This window comes from Salvelinus alpinus, chromosome 8 (genome assembly GCF_045679555.1).
Source record: "Salvelinus alpinus chromosome 8, SLU_Salpinus.1, whole genome shotgun sequence".
NCBI lineage: Eukaryota > Metazoa > Chordata > Actinopteri > Salmoniformes > Salmonidae > Salvelinus > Salvelinus alpinus.
The window spans coordinates 22,129,562-22,142,670 of NC_092093.1; the positions used below are offsets into that span (position 1 = coordinate 22,129,562).

Below are 13,109 nucleotides of genomic sequence, written 5' to 3' on the forward strand. Positions count from 1 at the left end.
TTGCGTGGGAAGCCCAATTTGAGGACTCGGGACACAGCAGTCAGCCCACTGGGCAGCTGGTAGACCTGAACTGATGAGATGAATCCAGTCAAGCTAACAGAGGTTGACAATGTACTCACTAGCTTTATGACATCTAACAGCATAAATGCACTAACTTAAACCATCCTTCTACAAGGGCTGTATCCATCCAGTAGAAAGAAAAAAGCTTCCAAAGTTAGTGATGATCTTTAACCATAGAGATAGGTAGAGTAGCTATATAGTCTTTAACCACTGGTGCTACAACGTTCCTCTCAAATGGGGGCAGCAGATAGCCTAGCAGTTAAGAGTGTTGGGCCAGTAACTGAAATGTTGCTGGTTTGAATCCCTGAGCCACTACACTTTGAATCCCCAAGCAAGGCACTTAACCCTAATTTCTACTGTAAATCGCTCTGGATAAGAGAGTCTGCTAAAATGTGAATCCTCAATTTAAGGATTTGACCTAATCCTGCCCTGCGGTCTGCAGCCTATCACACGTTTAATTGAGTCAATCTATCACTTCATAGTGAAGAAGCGTTAGGATCTGATTGTCAATCCGAAGTGCCTGCAGCTACATTGTTTACAGCATTATGTAAGTCTGAGGATGGCAGGTGAAAAGTGTTGGAAGGGAGCTGGTATCCTTCCCTCTATGTTGCAACTCCTAGTTAGATCCTGGTTAATCTGGTGGCCAGTTGGAGCTTGTTATGCGTATTATTGCCTCTGACTCGTCGTTGGAGTGTGTATTGAGCATGTTGGGACTGACCTGTTGTGTTTAAGTTTTGTTAGTAGTGGTAGGTATGTTACAATACTGTGTTTATAGTAACTGACCTGTTGGTGAAGATTTTGCTGTAGTTGAACACTTGAAGCTCCAGTATCTCGTTTTCATCCACTCTACTGGCAATCGGCCATCGGAACATCTGAGGGGAGAGAAGGACTAATTAAGGATTCGCAAACACTATGAGACTGTTTAACAGGCTGCACAACCACAGCCTATATTGATGCAACCACAACATCTACAGTTTGTTTCCAAGGAAATCATTTGACTGACTGGTTTAAAAGTATTTCAGGTCAATCATTAAACACAACAGGCAATTCACCAAAGCCCATCATCCCTCTCTTACTGGGCCATAGAACATCTAATTACTTGTTTGACTAAGTAAGAGAAAAACATTCAATCCAACAGTGAAGCAACACCACCAGCAACATGAACAATTGAAAATGCCAGAAAACCTTGTTGTGCTGCCGAGTCATTTCTAATAGCAGAACAGAAGTTGCAACCCCAGCATGATTATAGTTGTTCCCCTGTACTGCCAGCTACTTTAAATAGCTCTGGAATGGCCTTGTTTGTAAGTGTGGTAGTTGGGACTTACTTAGAACGGACATCATATTGACAGAAACATGCATTGCTTCATGTTTTCCTGAGAACTGTTAGGTCCCAGTTATCACACCTCTAAATGGCTGTCTTCGATTGACTAGCCAATCAGCAGAACACCCCTGTGTGTTATCACGTCATCCAGGTTCAATTTCATTCATTGGTGTTGAGTAGAGTAAGGGTCCATATAGCGAGAGCTAGCCGAGGTCAAACCTGTCAAAGGTACAGAGCTGAAATAGGTAGCTATTTTTATCAGTCTTCTCTGTCTTGTCTGTTGTAACGTTGAACTTAGTAAGTGTCTGCCAGTGCTGGTGTGTGAGAGGAGGGGCTGTTTAAAGCTCAAACACCCCTTGCTGATCCTCTCTCCTCCTGGTTGCTGACAGCACATTGGCCTGTTTTTACTCAGAGCAGTGATCCATCAGGCCTGTCCCATTACTGAAACATGGGGTTCCACCTGCTACTGTATGGTGTGTGTGTGTGTGGTGCTATTAACCCACACTCGGTGCTGCCAATTGCCCTAGAGTCAGAGGTGTCAGTCTCACTAACAGACGGAGCGGACAAGCATGGACACACTTATCAAGCGCCTCACACTTATCAAGCAAACCAACAGACAGAAACACTGAACGGATTGAACAGAGTGGTTCATTGGACATCGTGTAAATATCCTGCTTCTGGCCATCAACCACCCTCTGTGGTACCCTCATGAAAAAGTACTACACAAAACCTATTTGTGCAGTAGTGACTATGTAGTAGTGAATGTGTAGTTTATACACTACTTAAGATACACAAGTCGAGTTTTGTAGTGTTCAGTAGGAAAGCAGTAGTGTTTCCAGTAGTAATCAGGTAGATTTTTACTACTATATGATGGTAGTAAATAAGTAGTCAAAAAACTACAGCTTTACTGCACAGGTTTTTCAATAGCAATCAGGTAGAGTTTTAACTACTTCTATCACAACAGACTACACCGGCTTCTCACGACCACAGAAGAAGACAAAAAAGGAAGTAGTTGGTTGTTGTTAGCTAGCTACTGTCTTTGACAATCCTGAATGTAATCACCTTGGGGCAGCAGGTAGCCTAGTGGTTAGAGCGTTGGGCCAGTAACCGAAACGTTACTGGATTGAATCCCCGAGCTGACAATGTAAAAATCTGTCGTTTTGCTCATTCCCCGGTAGGCCGTCATTGTAAATAAGAATTTGTTCTTAACTGACTTGCCTAGTTAAATAAAGGTTCAATCTTCCATCCTTCGTCATCCTGTCTTTCATAGCACTTATGCTGGCACCATCTATGTGTTTACCTTTCCTTTATGTTTTATGAATACTTTCAAGTTGTTGTTTAGCTGTTTATCCCCCCCCAAAAAAAAGATTGCTAGCCAAAATTGTCTTAGCCATTAGCCGTTGACATAGAGATTAATTGAGTTCAGCCTAGCTGTTTGCTAGCCCCATTGAAATGTAGCTACATATGTAGCCTCTGTTTTTGTCATGCTATCTAATAAGTATGTGTGTTTGTATGCAAATATACAGTACGTTCAAATTGGTATACTTACCCATTCTACTTACCTCTTTTGATCAGTTGCCAAAGAGACCCACGACATAAGAAGTCTGGAGGCCATTGTTTACATAAGTATTCAGACCCTTTACTCAGAACTTTGTTGAAGCACCTTTGGCAGCGATTATAGCCTCGAGTCTTCTTGGGTATGACGCTACAAGTCTTCTGGAAGGCTGTCCCATCTCCACAGAGGAACTCTGGAGCTCTGTCAGAGTGACCATCGGGTTCGTGGTCACCTCCCTGACCAAGGCCCTTCTCCCCCGATTGCTCAGTTTGGCCGGGCGGCCAGCTCTAGGAAGAGTCTTGGTGGTTCCAAACTTCTTCCATTTAAGAATTATGGAGGCCACCATGTTCTAGGGGACCTTCATTGCTGCAGAAATGTTTTGGTATCCTCCCCCGGATCTGTGCCTCGACACAATCCTGTCTCTGATCTCTACGGACAATTTCTTTGACCTCATATCTTGGTTTTTGCTCTGATATGCACTGTCAACTGTGGGACCTTATATAGACAGCTGTGTGCCTTTCCAAATCATGTCCAATTAATTGAATTTACCACAGGTGGACTCCAATCAAGTTGTAGAAACATCTCAAGGATGATCAATGGAAACAGGATGCACCTAAGCTCAATTCCGAGTCTCATAGCAAAGGGTCTGAAAACTTATGTAAATAAGGTATTTCTGTGTTTTATTTGTAATACATTTGCAAAAATTGTCATTATGGGGTATTGTGTGTAGATTGTTGAGGAATTGTTTTTATTTAATCCATTTTAGAATAAGGCTGTAACGTAACAAAATCAAGGGGTGTGAATACTTTCCGAAGTATTTAATGATTTCTTTTTTAAAATTGCAATAAAGTTTGTATAAGCTTATTATTTATTGTTTGATGATATAATACAGTTAGAATCTTGAGGAAATACCATGTACACTAGTCTAGTAGTGAGACAGAAGGGAAACAAGAATAGGCAAACATTAGTAAATGTCAATAGGGATTTAGTAGGCATGCAGTAATGTGTAAGCATTACGTGGTAATTCAATAGTGAACATGTAGGAATTGTGTAGATATGTCTTGGTTTTAAGTAGTAGATTCCCAAAAGTAGTTGCACAGTAGTCATTAAGGGAGAATTATCTAGTGATTTGAGTAGGAGATATGTAGTGTTCATCAGTAGTGAAACATCCCAAATTACAGTATCTCTCATTACTACTTCAATTACTACATAAATCACTACCTGTTTACTGAACATTTCAATAGCAACCAAGTCGTAAAACCAGTAGGTTTTGTAGATCTTGTGTAGTAGTGATGAGTAGTAATTCAGAAGTACTTTTTCACGAGGGTAGTCACTGTCCAAGACTACACCAGAGATAATGTAGCTACATCAGTTAGTTCTGAATCTGTTCCCCTCTGCTAGAAAAGCCTGGAGAGAGAAGAGAAGCCACAGCATGGTCTTAATGTGACACAGCTAAGTAGTCACACACCCACGGTGATGATGAAACTTAGATAGCTTACAGTAGAACACTGAAGCATCACACCACAGTATGGAGTTAATGTAACGCATGGAATGATCTGGAACATTACAGAGGAAACGCATTTGACACACAAATGTGTCCAAGTTTGGTTTTAGCTGTGGAGGCATGAATTCAAATTGAGTTTACCTCTGAGGAAACACACTGTGAAGAATCCTCTACCAATAAGTAACTATAGTACACACAAAAAACCCGTCCGGGGTGGGGGGGTGAACAGGCAGACAGACACTACTTGTACACGTACTGTAGGAAATACACACTCAGAGACAGTCACGCCTATGAAACCCACATGTGTGATTAACTATTCATGCTGACAATAATTGCACCAGGTTCGATTTAAGATCTCAACCTCATCATTTATAATTCAGCGTCGCCATTACGATCCCCATTACCAATCAACACTAACTTCCTGATTAAAACTAAATGGAAGTCTGTTTATAAACACATCACTAAGGAATGACCATCATCTAATGGAGCAGGTAGTTTGGAAGATAGCTTGATGTAAATATATTGGGGCAGGTTAGTATCACTCACCCATGGCCCAGAATACCGCGGGAGAGAATGTTTCATCATACTTCATGTTCGTGCGCATCATGACCTTTAGTGAGTTACAGTATGACTCATGCATGATGATATTTAGGTAATGGAGTCCAATAACCAAATATAGCACAGGCCACTTGGTATAAAGACGGTGAGTCTGACTGAAACACACTATGAGTTGGGACAAATGCTGGGAGGCATAAATTAATGGTGGTCAACAGTGGGAAGGAAGTCCAATGCCCTCGCTTGAGTTAACCACCTGACTGCTTAACTATAGAGCTAAGCACCATAGAGTCATAGAGCCATACCATAGAGCCATAGAGTCATAGACCCATAGTGACGGTAAAGAAAACCAGATTGTTCTTTAGGGTGAAGGAACGAGCCAGTCTAAGCCATCTTTGCTGTTGTCATGGAAATTAGTTATCTTTTCACACTCAGTGTACGTGTATCTACACAAATGGGAATTGGCAGAGACTAGATTCATGTGTGCAAATTAAATACAACAATTGAAGTACAAAAAACAACATTGGATGAGCGTTGCTTGGTTCTTGGTTTGCTTCTCAAACCTTCCTAGATGGTTCCACAACCCAATGTGCTAACTGTCGCTCCCCTTTCCCAAAGCAGATGAACTCATAACCAGAAGGTTTCTGGTTCAAATCCCATGCTCACTGTTGTATACAGTACCAATAGAATTAACCTGACTGGCACCAGACACATACAGTACACCTACAGTACAGTATATAGATAGCTATAGAAATATACCATGCACCACATTTTGGACAGAGGCCTCCGCAAATGACTATTCAACAGTCTTATGGTCTAAAAGCATCCTCAAGCCTACTTCCTTCTCTCCCTTCTCTCCCTCCCTTCTCTCTCTCCCTTCTCTCTCTCCCTTCTCTCCCTCCCTCCCTTCTCTCCCTCCCTTCTCTCTCTCCCTCCCTTCTCTCCCTCCCTTCTCTCTCTCCCTTCTCTCTCCCTTCTCTCACTCCCTTCTCTCTCTCCCTTCTCTCCCTCCCTTCTCTCTCCCTTCTCTCCCTCCCTCCCTTCTCTCTCTCCCTTCTCTCCCTCCCTTCTCTCTCTCCCTTCTCTCTCTCCCTCCCTCTCTGTTTTCCCTTCTCTCCCTCTCTGTTTTCCCTTCTGTCTTCCCTTCTCTCCCTCCCTTCTCTCTCTCCCTTCTCTCCCTCCCTTCTCTCTCTCCCTTCTCTCTCTCCCTTCTGTCTTCCCTTCTCTCCCTCTCTGTTTTCCCTTCTGTCTTCCCTTCTCTCTCTCCCTTCTCTCTCTCCCTTCTCTCCCTTCCTTCTCTCCCTCCCTTCTCTCTCTCCCTTCTCTCCCTCCCTTCTCTCTCTCCCTTCTCTCTCTCCCTTCTCTCCCTCCCTTCTCTCTCTCCCTTCTCTCTCTCTCCCTTCTCTCCCTCCCTTCTCTCTCTCCCTTCTCTCTCTCCCTTCTCTCTCTCCCTTCTCTCCCTCCCTTCTCTCTCTCCCTTCTCTCCCTCCCTTCTCTCCCTTCCTTCTCTCTCTCCCTTCTCTCTCTCCCTTCTGTCTTCCCTTCTCTCCCTCTCTGTTCTTACATTGTCTTTTACAGAGAGGCAGCGTTCCTTAAATGGAGGTATGATGCGCTCGTTAAAAATGACAGATATGCTCTGACCGCATTAAGGGCTAAGAGCTCAATTAAAGACAAGACATTGACTCCCATGGTCCTTCACTGTAAAACCATGGCGACTAGCTTGGTGAGCAGGGTCATCCCGCAGTCCTCCTAGCCATATCCCATGATTCCTCCTGACTGTTGCCATGGACACAGAGGATGAACACATCTAGGATGAGATAAAATACAGTGCATTCGGAAAATATTCAGACCCCTTGACGTTTTCTGCATGTTGTTACGTTACAGCCTTATTCTAACATGGATTCAATAGTTTTTTTGCAAATTTTTTCTAATGTATTACAAATAAAACACTGAAATATCACATTTACATAAGTATTCATACTCTTTACTCAGTACTTTGTTGAAGCAACTTTGGCAGCGATTACAGCCTCGAGTCTTCTTGGGTATGACGCTACAAGCTTGGCACACCTGTATTTGGAGAGTTTCTTCCATTCTTCTCTGCAGATCCTCTCAAGCTCTGTCAGGTTGGATGGGGAGTGTCTCTGCACAGCTATTGTCAGGTCTCTCCAGAGATGTTCGATCGGGTTCAAGTCCGGGCTCTGGCTGGGCCACTCAAGGACATTCAGAGACTTCACCCGAAGCCACTCCTGCGTTATCTTGACTGTGTGCTTAGGGTCGTTGTCCAGTTGGAAGGTGAACCTTCGCCCCAGTCTGAGGTTCTGAGTGCTCTGGAGCAGGTTTTCATCAAGGATCTCTCTGTTCTTTGCTCCATTTATCTTTCCCTCAATCCTGACTAGTCTCCCAGTACCTGCCGCCAAAAAAAACATCCCCACAGTATGCTGCTGCCATCACCATGCTTCACCATAGGGGTGGTGCCAGGTTTCCTCCAGACGTGACGCTTGGCATTCAGGCCAGAGAATCTTGTTTCTCATAGTCTGAGAGTATTTAGGTGCATTTTGGCAAACTCCAAGCAAGCTGTTATGTGCCTTTTTTTCTCAGTTTTGAGTCTCATAGCGAAGGGTCTGAATACTTATGTAAATATGGTATTTCTGTTTTTTGCTTTTTTATAAATGTGCACAAATTTCTAAAAACCTGTTTACACTTTGTCATTATGGGGTACTGTGTGTAGACTGTTATTTAATACATTTTTCCCACAAAATGTGGAAAAAGTCAAGGGGTCTGAATACTTTCCGAATGCACTGTATGTAGCTACAGCATGGATGCATTCTCTGTTTCACTCACAGAGGAGAGCATCTCTGAAGTTTCCCTGGCTACCCAGACTCCTTGCTTAGCTTTTTCTCTGCAATGAGCCTGGATCTGAGTACCTCCCAGACCCTTCACTGAATGCAAACACATTCCAGGCTATCTGATTGGTCCAGAAACCAATGGGTTGGGCCAGAGCCAGAACACACGTGGGTAAAGTGGCGGTTTGAAAATTCGTCATTGGCTTTGATACACTGATTGGATAGAGACGATCCAATCGCAGACATTGTTTTTGAACAACCTCCTTTGTGCCCCTCATCACCACAAACAACTTCAACAATGGCAGTCTCAGACTAAAGTATGTAGCGAACGACAGAGCAACAGAATAATTTTGTGCTAATAATAATGTCCTTTTGTAGTTTCAATATAAAATCCCACATAAAATAAATGATTTCATCATTCTATAATGTGTTGAATCAAAACAGATCATGATCTATCCATCATCCCTTTGATAACACCTCACTCCAGTTGGAGGAAAGCTATATGTCATTTTCATGGGAAGTGATGTAATATTTAGTACTGTATTTCCTGGACAGGGTAGGGGAAGGGCGAGGTGGTCTACTCGGGGTTGTATATAGCAGTATTCCACTAAGCAAGTAGGCCTACAGCCCGAGCTCAACTCTGAGACAGTTCAATTACTGAAGATCGTTTCGACCTCACATCAACACAGAGATTATGACATAGTCTTACATAATTCACTAGAGTTCGTTCAATAATTTGTTTTACCTATGAAGGGAGAGGCCAGGTCTGGCTTTACAGAAGAATGTGCTGTACAGAGACCGTGGATTATGCTATGCTCACTGATAGTGAACAGACTTAAAAAATATATATTCTCTTTACTTACAGTTTCTTACAATCACTTTGGCACTAATTTCAGAACCTTGATGTGATTTTTCAAAACTCTAGACACAAAACTCACAACCAATGATCAAAATGAAAATTATTCAAAACTATTACACATTTTCCAATTGCTTGGATACAATACACATAAAGCTAAGATCATTTGTTCATGGAACTAAAATCACCTGTTCAAAATGACACAACTTAAAATCAAAGTATTACCATTTCAAAATACAATTAACACATTACATCTGAGATGACTGTCTATTCATTTCATTACAATTGATAGAACTGGTCAAAATGATAAGTAACTGTTGCATTACTCTTAATGCATAGTTTTATGGAAACTGACAAACAATATTCCATGTTTAGATCATGAAAGTTTCAGGATAACGAGATCCATTGACACCAATTACCATGGAATATGAACCAATTGGACTACATTATCTATGGATGTAATATTTCATCATCATTCTTTATCAGACACTGTTTCTATGGTCCCATGTACCATGTTTTCAGATTTGACATTACTGTACACTCACCGGCCACTTTATTAGGTACACCTATCTAATACTGGGTAGGACCCCTTTTGCCTCCACAACAGCCTGAATTATTCACGGTGTTGTACGTTAAGAGATGCCCTTCTGCACACCACTGTTTTAAACAGCTGTTATTTGAGCATTTGTGGCCTTTCTCTTAGCTTGAATGAGTCTGGACATTCTCCTCTGACCTCTCTCATTAACAAGGTGTTTTTGCCCACAGAACTGCCGCTCACTGAATGTGTTTTGTTTATCGTACTATTCTCTGTAAACTCTAGAGACTGTAGTGCATAAAATTTCTGAGATGCTGGAATCACCATGTGTGGCATCAACAATCATACCACGGTCAAAGTTGCTTAGATTACGCATCTTGCCCGTTCTAATGTTTGGTCGAACAACAACTAAAGCTCTCTACTCTATATATTCTATATATTGAGTTGCAGGCAGCCACATGATTCGCTGTTCGAATGTAACCCTCCTTGATGGGCTAAATCAGGTCTGTAGAGCTGACGGCATGACCTATGTCATTGTGTGGGATAATGTCAGGTTCCACCATGCTCAAATGGTGCAAGCATGGTTTCAGGCCCATCCACAATTTACCACCCTGTACTTACCCCCATACTCTCCTTTCCTAAAACCCGATTGAGGAATTTTTCTCCACATGGAGGTGGAAGGTATATGATAGGCGCCCTCACGAACAAGCCACCCTTCTCCAGGCCATGGATAACGCATGCAATGACATCACGGCAGACCAGTGTCAGGCCTGGATTCGCCATGCCCGAAGATTCTTCCCAAGATGTTTGGCTAATGAAAACATCCATTGTGATGTGGATGAGAACCTGTGGCCAAATCCACAAGACAGGGTTGAGGGAAATATAGAAGTACAGTAATTAATCCTTTGTTTTGCTTTTTACAGTAAGCCAGGTGAGGAACACTGCAGTTGATGTTTTACTGTATTTTATTTTATTTTTTGTAGCTAATTATTTTTGCTTTGATTCGAAGAAACCTATGAGTGATTTTATTGTATTTCATCAATAAATTTCCGATTTTGTTCAATGATTCCACTGTGTCTGTAGTATTCTCTTTACTAGTCCTTTTACAGTGATGTATTTACGTGTAGTACCATAATGAAACATGCATCACATATTTTGTACTACAATATTTAATGATTGAATGAACAACTACACAGTGAAACTATTGGTATATTGTGTGTGGGTGATCTAAATTAATGTTCCTATGGTATTTCATGATAAATTAGTTATTTGAACCAATGATTCAGCAAGTGCAAGGTTTCTTTAAAGATATGAATGCACAATGCAATGTTTTGAACATTGGACAGCCTGTGTTACAAGTGATGCCCATTTTGAATTTTGTGTCTAGAGTTTTGAAAAATGACCACAAGGTTCTGAAATTAGTGCCAAAGGGATTGTAAAAAACTGTATTTCAGACAGTACAGCCTCTGTGTGTGTGTGTGTGTGTGTGTGTGTGTGTGTGTGTGTGTGTGTGTGTGTGTGTGTGTGTGTGTGTGTGTGTGTGTGTGTGTGTGTGTGTGTGTGTGGTGTGTGTGTGTGTGTGTGTGTGTGTGTGTGTGTGTGTGTGTGTGTGTGTGTGTGTGTGTGTGTGTGTACGTGTGTGTGTGTGTGTGTGTGCGTGCGCGTGCGTGCGTGCGTCTGTGTGTGCGTGTGTGTGCGTGTCTGTGTGTGTATGTGTGTTGAGTGACATACTTCAACTCATTAGAGGGTAATTATTTTTTCTGCACCAAATGAATCCTTATTAAAATAACATGACCATACAAAGAAAAAAATATTGTTGACATGAAACCTCTTCAGTATTAATGAGATTAACACAACATACGATCAATGATGATCATTGTGGTCTTTACGGCAAAGCAACGTCCGTTAATGACACCTCTATGAACACATTTTTATTTATCTGATTAACAATGTGCATATTTCAACTATTCTTCCCACGCCAGTACAATTAAGCACATCCACCATCACACAAGGTTTTACACTTTGAATCAAGTTTAAAACAAGTACAATATAATACAGTAACTGTATTGAAACAGTCAATTTTTGTCTGGCTGCTGCAAGGGCACTTTATACAGCTAATCTAAAGTGATTTGATTGTGAATTCAGGAATAGACTACCGTCTTGATTAAACTCCAACTGTTTTCATTGTGTAAGGCACTGAGGCCATCTGGTGTGGAGTTAACTGCAGAGGGGAAATGGGTCAAGTTGTCCAGGTAGGTTTCACAGAATCGCTCATTGTCTATAAACCAGATACTGCAGCACTATGCAATCAAACTGCAAACGTTTATTATCTTTACACCAAAAGACCTTTGGCTGATGTCCAATTTGACATGTCAGCATGACCTGAGACTGCTCCACTGTACTATCCCAAAAGCTTCTGTAGAGTCAGAATTGCGAGCAAAGAAAAGCTGTTTTGAGAGTACTATTTTAAAAGCTTGAGACTTGAAACGCAGAAACTCAAGGCTGATAAATCATAGTCAAGACTGAACTGTCTAGCCCTGAAACTAGCCTGTCCATCCACTCCAATACCCTTTCAATCACAGCCCAGGACCACTTTACCATGTTCTAATAAACCTATGGGGACCATCTTTTTCAATATCGCCAGATATCGATCTATCAACCTCACCACCATACCCTATCAAAGTCTGTCAATTTAACCTGCCAATCTGTACACAGACATCTATTCAGAATCCATACACGTAGCACAGGGACATGTCACCTACAGTACACCCATGGCTATACCAATTACAGGGATCTCGCCATTGAAGACCAATACAAGAAATCTACCTGAGATCTATAACTGAGGCAATTATACTGTATTACATTATCTCAGCTGGGAGCAGTAGAATACAATATCCTGACATGTACCAAGGTCCTGAAAGTTCTCTGTTTCATTGAAAGAGTTTTAGACATGATGAGATTATTATCTTGTAGCTATTTATGGTCATGATCTGTTCTTCTCGCTCTGGTGGAAAGAGAACGTTTTGTGAAGGGGGGGAGGCTGTTGTTGCAGTCTTAATGGCGGTGCCTTGTCAGTCCTGCGTAGTGTTCTCTGTGTGAGATGAGCATTATTATGCAGATGCATGCAGGAGAAACGAGGAGAAACGAGGACGAAACATTCCCCTCGGAAATGAGTGTGTCTGTGTGTGTGTGTGCGCACGTGTGTGTTAAAACTTTAAGAACAAGACAGCAATGAATAAACCACAGAAGTGAGAAATGCAATGTGGGATTTCATGGTTACAAATACCCATGAAACCGCTGCCATCAGTAACACAGTGTGGAAAGAAATAACTGTCTAGGGTAAGTGAATATTTTGTATCCAGCATCATCTAGGAATAAATAGTTTCTACCTTTATTCAGTATGCTGGGAGATTGGATACTACTTCTGTAGGGAAACACTCCAACCCTAAAGAACAGTGTGCAACCAGGCAGGATTTTTAAAAAGTGAAAACACTTTAGTCTTTTTGTAGTCTGCAGATGCCTGTGGTCCACATCTCACATTCTCAAAGCCCAACGACAAACCAGAGTACTTCCTGGAGCTCCACATGATCAGTTAGCTGTTTCGGTTAGTCTGACAGGGATATGGTTCTCTCCATGAACTGGATGTCATGGCGCTGGGTTAACAAGAACACTCGCTATATTTAACCCCATCATAACAAACAGTCGCATGAGGGCCCTCGTTTCCTGCAACTCAACCATAGGCCGAGGTAATCAGGGAAGTGATGCGGGCAATCAGGGAATTGATGCGGGCACTTTTAGGAAGTGACTTCACAGTGGCCAGCTACAAGCTTTCAGTGAGTGGTAACCTACATACTGGCGGACAGGCACAATACATTATGAA

At 41.9% G+C, this 13,109-nt stretch overlaps 1 protein-coding gene across 13 annotated transcripts in view; it reads right to left on the reverse strand.

The window, feature by feature from the left end:
- Positions 1-13,109, reverse strand: part of LOC139582722 (otoferlin-like) — a 137,133-nt gene that overhangs the window by 108,069 nt on the left and 15,955 nt on the right. For all 13 annotated transcript variants that reach the window (XM_071412992.1, XM_071412977.1, XM_071412985.1 and 10 more), the window contains exon 3: positions 844-932. In XM_071412992.1, coding sequence (XP_071269093.1) covers positions 844-932 — 89 coding nt within the window. The remainder of the gene's footprint in view (positions 1-843; positions 933-13,109) is intronic.